General features: G+C 38.1%; 1 protein-coding gene across 9 annotated transcripts in view; it reads right to left on the bottom strand.

The window, feature by feature from the left end:
* Positions 1-14,428, bottom strand: part of GK (glycerol kinase) — a 69,480-nt gene that overhangs the window by 21,129 nt on the left and 33,923 nt on the right. For 5 of the 9 annotated variants that reach the window (XR_004318285.1, XM_032476036.1, XM_032476037.1 and 2 more), the window contains 7 exons: positions 12,094-12,203; positions 11,521-11,587; positions 10,454-10,471; positions 8,543-8,578; positions 8,091-8,158; positions 3,966-4,008; positions 3,425-3,505 (listed from right to left, as the gene is read on the bottom strand). Coding sequence is in view for 8 of the 9 variants with exons in the window: in XM_032476036.1 (XP_032331927.1) it covers positions 3,425-3,505; positions 3,966-4,008; positions 8,091-8,158; positions 8,543-8,578; positions 10,454-10,471; positions 11,521-11,587; positions 12,094-12,203 (423 nt within the window). In the remaining variant the exon portion in view is untranslated. The remainder of the gene's footprint in view (positions 1-3,424; positions 3,506-3,965; positions 4,009-8,090; positions 8,159-8,542; positions 8,579-10,453; positions 10,472-11,520; positions 11,588-12,093; positions 12,204-14,428) is intronic. The other 4 variants (XM_032476038.1, XM_032476042.1, XM_032476041.1 and 1 more) reach the window with 1 other exon arrangement.

The following is a 14,428-nucleotide window of genomic DNA, read 5'->3' as shown; positions in this document are numbered from 1 at the left end:
AAAAACCTGGGGATGAAGACATAAAAGGTATGGGACCAAAGAAATGATACTGGACACAGAAATGGATAAAATATGCCATAAATATGATTTATGATTGACTGAAAACAGTACTAATGATTGTGTTTTACAAAAAGTGTAAATAAAAAAAATTAAATTCAGTAACATGATTGCTGGTGGAGGGGGTAGAGGTAAAGCAGAGATCCTCATCATGGTTGGGTGGTTAAACATACTAAACAACCATAAGCCCTCTTAGGAAAGTATATCGTTATAGAATATCTTAAAAATTTAAAGGCACTACCAAAAAATCCCAAACAAAAACCAAAAATTAAAAATGCACTGTTTTTTGCTTCTAAATCAGCAGAAGGAGAATGAAAGACTAAAAACTAAGATGGGCAGGTATAGTTTCCATTTTCAAAAAGTGTAGAAAGTAAAATTTTAATATCTCAGAATGCCAAGCCTAACAACAATCTGTCAAAGAAATGAGTATTAAATATACACTTTTTAAGCACTTACCAAAAAAAGGGGGCAGGGGGTGGGGGAAGAAGCGTGACCAAGTGGAATTTGCATAAACTTACTGAGAAAATGTTGTACCAATACAGCTTTACTCTCAGCACTTTTTTCGATCTTTTTTTTTAATATTTAAAAAATGTTTGTTAACTGAAAAAAAATTAGAAACATCGAAAAGAAAAAAATTCTATCTACTATTGTTAATATAGAACTGTGTGTGTGTGTTGTGGCTGAGTTGCTAGGTTAGAAGGGTGTAACCTATGTGAGATCCAGTGAAAAGAACACTGGACTTGGGAGACTGGAACCCAGAATATTCAGATTTACAAGCAAGGAGATGGCACAGCGGGGTGGCCTAGGCATCTAGACTTTTTATGTCCAATAACCCTAATTTGCATCCAGCATCGGCTACTAACTAGCTGTCAAAAGTCACTTTGATCAAATGACTTCAATTTCACTTGCCTTCGTGTATAAAACAAGGAGATAGCGGGGTGCTGTAAAGCCTGTTATCTAATCTACTGTCCCTCTCCACTTTAAAATTCTATGAAACTAAAAAAAATTTACATGAATTGGAACAAAATCATAAAGCATAGAGGTGTTACCTCTCCAGATGAGACAACACTGCAAGAATAACAGAGTGAAAAAAATTCACAGTGTCAGAATAGGCTGAAATCACTATCGTGAAATTAAACAGAAAGAAACAAAGACCTAAATTTGGATCAATAAAAGGTCATCTGTGCAAATACAAATTGGAGGGGATCTGGCTTGATGATGATTCATTTGGAAAAGAGCTAGATATTTTAATACATGCTCCTGGAACCAATGATATGATGGGGTTATTAGATCTAATCAGTGAACTCTCAGGCTAGAGTGGCAGAAACAGTGTTTATGGTCACAGAGGCACAAATCACACTAAGGGCATACTTCATTTTATTGCACTTCACAGATACTGCTTTTCACTTTTTTTTTTTTTTAACAAATTGAAGGTTTTGTGGCAACCCTTCATTGAGCAAGTCTATTGGTGCCATTTTCTAACAGCATTTGCTTATTTTGTGTTTCTGTGCCACATTTTGGTCATTCTTGCAATATTTTAAACTCTCATTACTATTATATTTTTTTGTGTGGGGGGGAGGTAATTAGGTTTAATTATTAACTCTTTTTAAAATGGAGGTACTGGGGATTGAACCCAGGACCTTGCCCATGCTAAGCACTACCACTGAGCTATATCCTCCCCACCCCATTATTATTATATTTGTTAAGATGATCTGTGATCAGTGATTTTTGGTGTTTTGGGGTGCCACAAACTGCCTATATAAAACAGTGAACTTAATCTATAAATGCGTGTGTTCTGACTGCTCTACTGACCAAGACTTTCCCCATTTCTCTTCCTCTCCTCGGGTCTCCCTTCTCCCTGAGACAAAACAATACTGAAATGATACTGAAATTAATAACCCTATAATGGCCTCTAAGTGTTCAAGAGTCACATGTCTTTCATTTTAAATGAAAAGCTGGAAATAATTCAGCTTAGTGAGGCAGGTACGTCTAAAGCGGAGAGAGGCTGAAAGCTAGGTCTCTTGTACCAAATGGTTAGCCAACTTGTGAATGCAAAGGAAAAGTTCTTGAAAAAAATTAAAAGTGCTACTCCAGGGAACACTCCAGTAGAACTCCAGTGAATGCTAAAAAAGTGAAACAGCCTTGTTGCTGATATGCAAAAAGTTTGAATGGTCTGAACAAAAGCTTAAACCAGCCACAACAGTTCCTTAAAGCCAGAGCCTAATCCAGAGCAAGGCCCTAACTCCCTTCAATTCTGTGAAGGCTGAGAGAGGTGAGGAAGCTGCAGAAGAAAAGTCTGGGGCTAGCAGAGGTTGGTTGATGAAGTTTAAGGAAAGAAGCATTCTCCATAACATAAAAAGTACAAGGTGAAGCAGCACATGCTGATGTAGAAGCTGCAGCAAGTTTCCTAGAAGATCTAGCTAAATTAATTAATGAAGGTGGCTACACACAGCAGATTTTTGAATGTAGACGAAACAGCCTTCCACTGGAAGAAGATGGCATGTAGGACTTCCATAGCTAGAGAGAAGTCTATGCCTGGCTTCAGAGCTTCAAAGGACAGGCTGACTCCCTTGTTAGAGGTTAATGCAGCTGGTGATTCTAAGTTGAAGCCAATGTTTATTTACCATTCGCAAAATCCTAGGGCCCTTAAGATTTATGCTAAACCTACTCTGCCAGTGCTCTAGAAATGGAACAACAAAGCCTGGAGGACAGCCCATCTGTTTACAGCATGGTTTACTGAATATAAGTCCACTATTGAGACCTACTGCTCAGAAAAAAAGATTCCTTTCAAAATATCACTGCTCATTGACAATGCACCTGGTCACCCAAGAGCTCTGATGGAGACATACAATGAGATTCATGTTGTTTTCATGCTGCTAACGCAACGTACATTATGCAGCCCATGGATCAAGGAGTAATATTGACTTTCAAGTATTATTATTTAAGAAATACATTTTGTAAGGCTATACCTGCCACAGATAGTGATTCCTCTGATGAATCTGGGCAAAGTCAACTGAAAACCTTCTGGAAAGGATTCACCATTCTAGATGTCATTAAGAACATTTGTGATTCATGGGAAGAGGTCAAAATATCATTAATAAAGAGTTTAGAAGAAGTTGATTCCAACCTTCATGGATGACTTTGAGGGGTTCAAGACTTCAGTGGAGGAAGTAACTGCCAATGTGGTGGAAATAGCAAGGGAACTAGAATTAAAAGTGAAGCCTGAAGATGTGACTGAATTGCTGCAATCTCATGATAGAACTTTTTAACAGATGAGGAGTTGCTTCTCATTCTTACAGAGAGCACTGTGACTTTCATTAGCTTTGAATGTTTGTCATATTATCTATAATGAATGAAAAGTACTTACTTCTAATGCATAATATACTGGTTTGTCTCTGCCAAGTTTGTAAGCAACTGTGGTTAGAAGGCCATGTTCAGAAAATACACACTGTAGGAAAGAGAAAAAGGATTCAGCAGTCAGGAAAACAAAAAGAGAGCATAAGAATATTTTTAAAGCAAAAACATAATTCAATAATATTTTTAAAGCAAAAACATAATTCAATAAATATAACAAATTAGAAAATAAATCTTAACAGTCAAAATTACCAGTATTAAGAACAACACATTTAAATAGTACAAAAAGTTTATCCCTTGTTCCAAATTTGATTTGCATTAAGAATCTGACAAGATCCTAGTGCAGATATCCCATCAACACAATTAAAAACATATGTATAAAATTCAGAGAACCATTCAAATTTAGTGGTTTTCATCATTTTTATTGAGTTCTAAATTAAACTGTTAAAAATTAAATAAAAGCTTGTTGACTCAAAATAGCAAATTATGTTCAAGCATTACTTTTATGAAGTTAAAGAAGACTTTCATCAATCTCTTAATTTGAAAAAACCAACCTTACGGCCTGTATTACATAGTAAGAAACAGCCTGTTCCATACCTATAGTTGGGGGAGAGTGAATAGTAGGACAATTTTATTAAAAGTAAATAATACAAATTACTTACAAAAAGTAAATAGTATGAATACAAATTTCAACTGACATTTAACTTAGTATAATAAAAGTAATTATATTAAAGTTTTAGAAAACGTCCCAAAGCTAACAAACATCACATACTCTTTTGGAATAATGTTCAAAGAACAGTCTAGAAGAAAATGTACCTAGTGTGATCCTAATAGAAAAATGCACATATAGTATGTGGTGCTTGGTCATAGCCCAGGGCTATGTTTGTAAAATACCACTAGTTACAACAAATCCTAAATGCAGGCACAGTTACGTTACTACTAATCCACGTGGAGTGAAGCATCATGACTTAAGAGCCATTTGGCAACGGGGCCGGCCAGCCTTGCTCCATCGTTAGTACAGTCATAAGGCAAGAAATGCCACCATCTTCTGGCACACAGAGGCCGTTAGGTCCAGGGTGCAGGAAAGTGGAGCTGGACTTTGGGCACAAGAGAGGCACAGAGGGGAAGGCTATTTCCAGCCTAGCCTTCCCATTCTCTGTGCAGGATGGGGCATTCTAACAGTGGTGGGAGAGTCCCAGCCAGCATGTAACGCAGCTGCCATGGGAAGTGAATTTTTGTGGTAGCCTTATCAGCATCAACTTTGGACTCTGCAAATCTGGTGCTTGGACATGAGAGAGTAGTTTTGACTTGTGCCAGGCAGATAAGTAGCCCAAACTGATACAGTAAGGGTCACATGGCAACAGTTTTCAACTGAGTTGGCTGTGACAGTCACCCTCGGCTCACCACAGCTGCCCTGCCTGAACTCAGGATTCCCTCCCCATGGACCCTGCCACTGTGCCCTGCAACGTTTGGGCAGAGAGGAGAAGGGAGAGGGAGTGCTCAGTCCAAAGGAAGGGGATCCCAGCAGACGCTACGACCAGTTACCGCTAAGTCAACAGACCCGAAGAGCTGTATTTGTCTTGTGGAAGCAAATAGAAACCGAAGGCAATTTTTTCCAGGCACCACTGCTGTGAATAAGAATTAGCCCGATACAGCCTATCTCTTCCGCTTGATTCTGGGCCTGCTTGATGAATAGCCAGCACATTCAGGATGAATATCTAAGTTTTCAAAGACACTAGTTAAAAAACACTAGGTACAGGTAATGACATATTCACGAATTTAAACACATAAATCACTATACCTTATTACTTCCACAATGCTGAAAAAGCTATATATTTTAATATCCTTTAATAGATACTCACAAAAAAGTTAATTATCTGTTCCATGCTTTTCATTTTATTTTTTAAATTAATTTTTTAATGGAGGGCCTGGGGATTGAACCCAGGACTCCTTGCATGCTAAGCATGTGCCCTACCGCTGAGCTATATATCCTCCCCCATGCTTTTAAAAGGAGAAGTCTGAACCCATTTAGTCCCCATACACTCTGTATACTGAACAGTAATGTACATACAAGTTTTAAAGTACAAAATTGACACAAAGGCTCAAGGCACTTAATAAATACGAACTTAAAAACACAAACAAACAAAATTCCCCAAACTTGGCGTGATCCTTTTAAAAGAACAAACTACCTACTTCACACATCGTTCCTGGGTGGTTGCCTTTCTACAAACACAGTGTCTTACTGCCTCTATTTTCTACCTACCTGCATCTCTCTGGACCATTTGCAACCTGGCTTCCATCTTGAGCCTTCTACTAAAGCTTCATTCATTCTTAGAGGTCACCACCGAAGACCTAATTTGTCAGCCTCAGCCTCCATGACTTTTATGGAGTATTTTGCACTGCTGACCAAGCACCCCACCCCCCAAGTATCTCTACCTGGGATCACCACATTAATGACTAACTACATTCTTATTTGTCTGCATTCTCCATCCCTGTGTTTCTTACTTTTAAAAATATCTCCTCTACCTGTAAATTTTTTCTTGGTATTTTCATCTAGTCCTGTTGCTTCAAAAATCACCTCTAAATCGGGAAATTCAAAACCTCTACTTTTATAATGAACTCATTCCCCATTTCCAAATGTGTATGATAGATATATAACCTATCAGTACCACCGTGTCCCAAATAGAAATTCTTCTACTTGGACGCGTTTCCTACTTTGGCTAAGCCTAACCACTAGGTCCAGGTGACTAGACTTCATACGTGCTTCCTGTCTCCTGTCCCTCTGCAGTGTCATGGACATTCACCCACAGCCTCCCTCTCTCTCCTCACCTTCCTAGTCTTTGTCCTTGTTACTGAGATGGCATAGTGGCCTCCACCATGCCCTCTTTGCCTCTAGCCTCTCCTCACTTTGATCCAGGATCATATTATTAAGTGGACTCTGAACACCAGCTCACAAACCTTCAGAAGTGTCCCAATGCCTTCAAGAAAAAACTCCTCAGTTGAAATTTAGGCCTTCACAACACCATCCTAGCCTTATTTTCCCACAACTACTTCCCTACCTGAATGTTCTGTACAGTCTTTAAACAAAGCCTTCCATTTTCCCACATGCATCTTTGGTCAGTGTTCCACGTGTTCACCATACTGCGCATTCTTTAGAACATTTCATTACTAACATAATGTTTTGTGACTTTTCTCCCCTCCTTATGAAACCCAACATAAGTACTTCAAAGCGTCTTACGGCACATACGTTCTGATTTATAATATGATGAACTGTGTGTTTGTGTTCTTTCTCCTCAGGAACACAAACATGAACTGAAAGACCTTACAGTTGGCTATTCCCCTCCTTCAACCTGGAGGAGCTGCAGAGATATTCAACAAGCCGTCCTTAACTTAAATGCATCATTCAGGACTTGGTTGATAATGCTTAAGGGATTGGGGGAGTATAAAGAGAAGGAAAATCAGGCAATTTTATTGGATCCCATGTGCTCTGTATTACTGTGTTAGGTACTTGACAAATAGAGATACCATCTGACTTACTAGCATTAGTGTGCTTGGCAGAGGAGGAAAGAAGGGGGCGGAGGGAATAGCCTACTTTTCCGTCACTTCTCTTGATTCCTGATTCAACTACCTGGAACCCAGAATTCATAGACTATGTTACCAGACCCTCGCTGACTCAAGCTTTCCTTGTGGTAACCTAGGATACCACGACCTGCACAGAATATTCATATCTCCCTTCCCCCACCAAAAATTCTCACACAAATAATATCACACTCTTGCATGAGGACAGCTGCTCCTGCTAGACTACAAGAACATTTCATCTAAAATGTTAGATGTTCCATTATTCACAAAAGAAGAAACTAACCACTGAAGTTAACACTGATGAGAGAATTAGGAAAGAAAAGCACAGTAAATGTAGACAGTCTCCTGCTGGATCTATGGAAATCTTTTCCAAGCAGGGGACAGTAATGTGCCCCGGCTAAGTCAAATCAGCTGGATCTGGGTGCAAAGATTGCTTCTCTCACTTGCTAGCATAACCTCTCCGAGCATCTGTATTCTCCTACTAAAGTGGGAATAATCTTATTATTCTTAGGTATGTGGCTTGTTACAGACTCTGCACGTGTGTGAGTAGTAAGATGAGATTAGGAGGAAAATGCACCAAATCTCTACTTCCATCATTCCTTCTTCTTCTTATCAAAGAAAAAACTTCAGGTAATAGGGAGAAAGCACAATGCCAGGGAAATAACACTGAAAGTCCCACACAAAGAAAATTACTTTACAATTAGCGAGAAAGTCTAGGACAGGAACAATACCTTGAAAACTGTAGTTAATTATGACTCTTCCTCCCCTCTGTTCAACCTTCCTCCCATCCCCGAACAAGCTCCCCAAAAGGCAAGAATACTTTAAACCAAAATTTAGTTTCTGGATGAAAAAGGTATGGACCTTTATAAATCACGGTTTTCACAAGCCTCATCAGTGTGTTTACCTATGGCATAATGTATTTTATTTGAAGCAGATGAAGAAATACAAACGGGAAAACATTTTTATATCTTTATTGGAACTCTGAAGCTACTAATTTTCAGCTCAGATGAACTTCAAAAGCTTTTCCTCATTCAAAACACCAAAGGGAAAAACAAACAAACCAACAAAACGCCATTGGTTTTCAGATTTCTGAAACTCACGTGTTTTTGGCTTGTCCATCTTGGAAGCACATTTGTCCCACCAGTGCAGCTGACTGGTCCCCCAAACACTGAAAGTATAAATGACAACAAAGAACACCGACTAAGACTACTATTAATTTCCTTTTTACAAGAACCATAAGATTTATCTTTCCTTCTTTATTTATGAAGGAATGAACTGTCTTATGTTCTCTGCATTGCCTCCACTTGGCCATTTTCCCATTTGTTAACACTCCTCTGAGGTAACAGGTACGGGAAGGGAGATTTCCAATTAATTTACTCAGAAAATTTTCAGTGGCCCACACTGTGTCACATAAGAACATGAATTAGCCAATTCTGCTGCTCTTATTTATTCTTCACAGTTAAGGAAGCAGCAGACTGATTAAGGAAAGCTGTAACATGGAAGGGATTGGGGGTAGGGAGGTCACAGGGAGATGGTTGCTGATGAGACTTACCCCAGATATTGGCACACCTTCCAAGGCCCCAGCTTTCTAATAAAATTTTAAAAAAAGGATTATGAATAATCACAAACTGTTGGCTCCACTAACATAACTGCAACAGAAACGAACACGAAGAGCAACATGCCAGAGCATGTGGGCAGACAAGACAAAGCCATTGTTTCAACTACATGAGTGGTTCAGAGAGACAGACACTAGAAAGATTCCTAGAATGGCAGGAAGAGGCATGGCACTGGAGTGCGGACATGACACACTGGGCTGGCAGTCAGGAGACGTGGGCTGTACTCCTGGTTAGTCACTCAGTCACCGAGCAGGCAGCTGAAACCTCTCTAGGCCTCTATCTACAAAATGGGACTGGCCTTATTGAGCTTATATGAATGCCAAAGTCCATTTGCTCTTTGCTATTATTGCTGCTACTAAAGACTAACACATCCTTTTAAATGAACATATGAATAGCTATCAAACAGCATGGAACATATTTACTTTGGAATGTTGCATTTTATCAACTGTACTTCCTACCCAAACTGCTTAAGTAAGAAACACAGGGTGGATAGATCACTGGTAGAGCACGTGCTTAGCAAGCACAAAGTCCTGGCTTCAATCCCTAGTCCTACCCACAAATCAATCAATCAATCAGTTGGATCACCACAACCCCACCAAAAGAAAAAAAAAAAGAAAAGAAACACAAGAGTGTTCAGGTACTGGGTATTACTTGTTCATAACCAACATCACCCTTCAAGTTTTTTATAAGTTAGAGTTAATTTATGTGATGAATAGTGGTTTCTATTTTGATCAAGGATGGCCAGCATTCCAGGGGGAAAAATGAGATTTCAGTGGCTGACTGTGGAGTTTACCAAACTTAATTTTTAAAGGAATACTTTACACTCATACAAAGCAATCTGTACCGGTATTAGGAAATTAGGGGAAAGGAATATGTTCCCTTAAGTACAGGTGATGTACCAGGAAGAGCGCCAAACAAAAGCTTTGGCCCGACCGTTCAGCCTGCCATTTGGAAGCCAGTCTCCTGGCCCCTGGGAGCTTCCAGTTCCTGGGGTGTTAAAGCGAGGGTAAAAATAGAGGCCACCTCACATGGCTACAAGGAAATAATAGCATCTGTGTGGAAACCCTTTACAAAACAGAAAATACCCTCTAGGTAGTAGTTATCATTTTATTTCTTTCACGCTTTCTGGTTAGTTCAAGACCTGTCTTTTTATTTACTGTAAATAGTCTTAGAAAATCTGAACCTGGATAATAAGTGAAGGGTAAATTCCATAAAGGGCTGAGAGAGAATTAGGAAACCTAGAGGCTGTATATCTTGATGTATTTAAATACAGAAAGAAGCCCTTGCTCATACTATTGAAGTTAACATCGAACAACCAGCAGGATCTACTGTATGCGTGCGGTCAGGCACAGAAAGCGCTCCTTTTCCTTCGCAGAGAGGGATCTCTGGAGGATTCCTGGGAATATCCTCTGGTGAAGCATGCAGAAAAAGTGACAGTGCATTTCCAACTAACTGGTCTGAAAGGTTGGGCAAGATAACATTCAAGATAGATGTTCAGGACATTTAAAAACGACATCTGATTTCCCTGTTATGCTAAAGCCCAAAGCACATCACAGCTGTACTTTGTAATGGGGACCATAAGAATTTCTCATTCCAGAAAATCACCTTCATCTTTTATTGTGAAATCTCACTCTTGATCTTATGAGATTCTTAAAAAAATAAACAAGTAAGATTAAGTTTTAAAAACACCTAATGCTTGACTAGAGCTTATAATAATTTGGAGGGTCATGGAAGATTCCAGATAAATCTGTTAAGTAAACAGACTTCTGCTTGACTAAAACTAAATGGAAATGCACTGTATCTTTTCCAAATGAATGGGTAGCATAATTGGTGGGCAACCTACTCACCAGGCTATGAGAGATTTTCTACAGTCAGCAAAGGGGAGAGAGGGGGGACAGAAGCAATAATATTTAAATACAAGAGAAACTAGGCCAGTGAAATTTTTTCAACCATCCTCTGAAACTGTTTCTCAAGAAAAGTTTTTTTCTCTGACTAAAGTCAGTTTGTAGATAGCTATGAAATCATCAAAGCACTTTGAAATTGTAGATAAGCAACTATGCTTCCCTTTAAAAATTCCATGTTGCCTTGAAAGGCTTTATTATAATTAAAACATTTAAGAATTCTTGCTTAGACTTTATCTACAACACTGAGTATTCAATTCAATAACTCAATTTAATAATAAAGTCTATAAGAGTATCTAATATTTTTTGTGGAATGTCATTTTTTGCAATTAATCTTAGACATTCTTAAATTTTACCATAAATTCTAGATTTTTGAGCTTAAACACCAGTTCAAATCCTCTTAGAGATTTGCATCTCTGCTGAGTAATCAGAGACACTCAATGATGCTAAGTGGACTTTTTGCTGACACTGCTTTTCTTGTGGGTTTCAATGAAAGCAACAGTAAAAACGTCCATGATGAAAACCCGTTTAATTAGCAATCACAAATCAGAAACAGACTCTGCTTTCAGTTTCTTTGCTCAGGTTTTGCTCAGGCTGACAAAGAATCTAAGATGAAACATGGTTTGGTTATTAAAAGAGATTCAACAGGAAAAAATGTGAAGAGACTTTCCTATAAATTAAAAGCAGGCATCACAACTGCTAAACAGTTATTTGGATTAAAAAAATTAACTGGCTCAAACATTCCCCTGCCATCCTCTATAATTAGATTATTCCATTAATACTTTCAAATACTCAAAGAAAAGCCAGTTAAGGTTTATAAAATATAAAATCCATTGGTAGGAAGGGTTCTTAAGGATTTAAGTTATAAAACTATTTAAACAATACTAAATTCTTATTTTACATACTGCCAACATTCACAAAAAATTCACAGCTCTCAAAATAAAAAACATCACACAATTGACTTTTGACTTCTGAATAGTAAAGCTTTTTTTTTTTTTTTTTTTTTTTTTTACCATTAGGCCATAGATCTCAGAAGAACTCCGGACATTTGGAAGAATTTTCATTGGAATTTCAAAAAATCTAAAAAACAATAAAGATTGTGTATAACACTATTGTCAGTAAACATCTAGAAACATTTATATGTATTTAAAGGTAAAAAACCAAAAAAAAAAAAGAAAGGTAAAAAACCAATGTAAACAACAATTAGAAACGGGTGTATTTGAGTATAGAGTTAAATAGTAACAAATAAATAAGCCAGCAGAACACACTGTATGCTTGGATGTTTAACGTTTTAACTTTATACAAACAAATCAATACAAAATGAAAAGCACACAGAAACCCAAGTACTTTTAGAAAGGAACCTAGTCTTCTTGAAGAATAATCAAGACAATTACTTAATTTGGCCTATTTATTATACATGCAATATTAGTCTCCTTTAAAAGAATACATGACACAGACTTGTATTTTGTAGTTGAAATATCAACAATTAAAGTTTGGTGCTCCACTGACATCTGAAAATAGTAAGATTTAGGTTATAAATAGGTAACCTATTTGGAAAACTATTCTTAGGACAGAACACAACTTACTCGCAGAGCTCTTTATCCCATTCCAAAGAATGGATGTTGAAAAGCATTGTCCTGCTCGCATTTGTTACATCCGTGCAATGGACACCTCCACTGGCTCCTCCTGTCAAGCTCTAGACAGAATGAAAAGGACATGTTAAATGTGTACGTTTTTGCAATTTAATTTACACTCTGTCAAGAGCCATAATCAGCAGCAGAACACATAAAACAGGAAGATGGAACATTTCAATTACTGAATTTTCTAGTTTTCAGCAGTGTCCAAGAGAAACATAATGGGAGCTGCATATGTAATTTAAAATGTTTTAGTCGCTACATTTAAAAAGCATCAAGCAGCAGGTGAAATTAATAATACAATATATTTTATTTAGTCCAATATATCCAAAATACCCTTTCAATATAAAAAATGATTACTGAGATACCTTTCCTTTTTGTACTAACTCTGAAATACAGTGTGTATTTTATACTCACTCACATCTCGAGTCAGAATGTGCCACATTTCAAGTGCTCAATAGCCTTATGCAGCTCAGTAGCTTTATGTGGACAGCATAGTTCTAGCTAATGATGGATTAAAAATTCTGTTTTGTTTTCATTCTCTCATCTTTGGAAGATGGAAAGTCTTATTAAATTTGGCAAAGTGAAATACATTGAAATGACTGCCTCTTCAGGATCTTACTGAACCCTGTGTTGCTGTTGTTGTTTGCTTGTGTTTGTGTATGTGTGTGTGTACGTGTGCACTTGCACACGTGTGTTTTGTAATAACGATTCTCATTGGGCTGTGCTGGCACTGACCCAGGCACATATCCTGAAAGCAGGGTTTTAAACTCTCTAATGTTAATACCCTTGGACTTGAACTGCAAGTACGGCTGCTTTCTTTTCTGTAGAAGAAATAAGAGGTATGAAAGCAACAAAAGTGGAGAAATGGCATCAAGTTAGGGGTACAGCCTCGAGTCTCTTGCAGCTCACAGTTCCCACACCCTGTCTTGCTCTGGCTCCAGGAAATTCTGAGAACTATTGTCAGAACTATTTCAACTGTGACTGACACGTATGAAGACTGCTGGCCATGAGCACAAAGCACAACCCGCCCTGGCCAAGCACTGGGAGGGCTGGAGAAGGCGCCACTTCCTGAAAGGGGTTTTGAAAGATCTGCTCCAGGGATCTGACACGTGAGAAATAGGGGCAATGTTCCCTTGAAGCTCCCTTGAATGTTGAAAAAGAGAATCACAAACTTACAGAAGTGTTTACAAATGAAATACTATGCCTGGGATTTGCCTGAAAATTATCCACGGGGAGAAAGAGAATGTGGCTATGGTTGAAACAAGATTGGCCACAGTCGATGGCTGTAGCTGACTCACTGATTTAGAGGTTCCTGACAGTATTCCCTCTGCTTTTTGGGTCTATTTGAAAATGCCCACAATAAAAATAGCAGAGGATGTGCATGTGAGGGGAGGGGGGTGAAGGGAGAAAATACGTAGTTTTAAGATATAGCTGGGAAATGTCTGTTTCTACTCATCCATGTACAGCTCAGGGAAAAAGATTATATAGCAGAAATTTCCACTATGACTTTTCATATTGCAGTTTAATGAAGAGACAGCTGTGTGATGTTGAAAGTAAATGCTAAAGGGAGAGTATATAGCTCACGGGCTTAGAGCACATACTTAGCATGTGTGAGGTCCTGGGTTCAGTCCCCAGCACCTCCTCTAAAACACAGTAATAAATAAATCAACCTAATTACCAGCTCTCCCAAATAAATTAATTAAAAAAGAAAAGAAAAAAAAAAAAAAGGAAGTAAATGCTAAAAGTAGCCCAGGTGTTTTATCATGTTAAATAGTTATTTCTTCCAAGAAATGGCTAGTGGAAAGGAAGTACAATTGACCCCTGAGCAATATTGGTTTGAACTGCACAGGTCCACTTACATGTGGAATTTTAAGATAAATGCTACAGTAGTATATGATCCATGGATGCAGAACTGCTGACTAAGGGACTTGATATCTGTGTCTTTTGGTATCCTCCGCGGGTCCTGGAACCAATACCCTGCGGATACCAAGGAACTGCATGATAGGCAAGAGCTAAAGGCTAAATTTACTAACTGCTAATTAATTACATTAGCTATTCTAAAGATAATAGATGTGAGATATGGTTTTGGTAATCATCCTCCATTTTTACTGAAATAAGGCAAGAAAAAATAAAGAGGAAGGAGGCAAAAGTGCCTCTCAAATGGAGGCTGAAGTGTTCTGCGGGTTTATGAGTGGCTTTTCTTAACGATGCTGCCAACTAAAAAATTTGAACTCTTCGTAGAAAAAAATGGTAAGCAAGGTGGTCTAAAAAGTTTCTGAAAATT

This window comes from Camelus ferus, chromosome X, assembly GCF_009834535.1.
Source record: "Camelus ferus isolate YT-003-E chromosome X, BCGSAC_Cfer_1.0, whole genome shotgun sequence".
Lineage (NCBI taxonomy): Eukaryota > Metazoa > Chordata > Mammalia > Artiodactyla > Camelidae > Camelus > Camelus ferus.
This window is presented reverse-complemented; position numbering and strand designations above follow the sequence as displayed.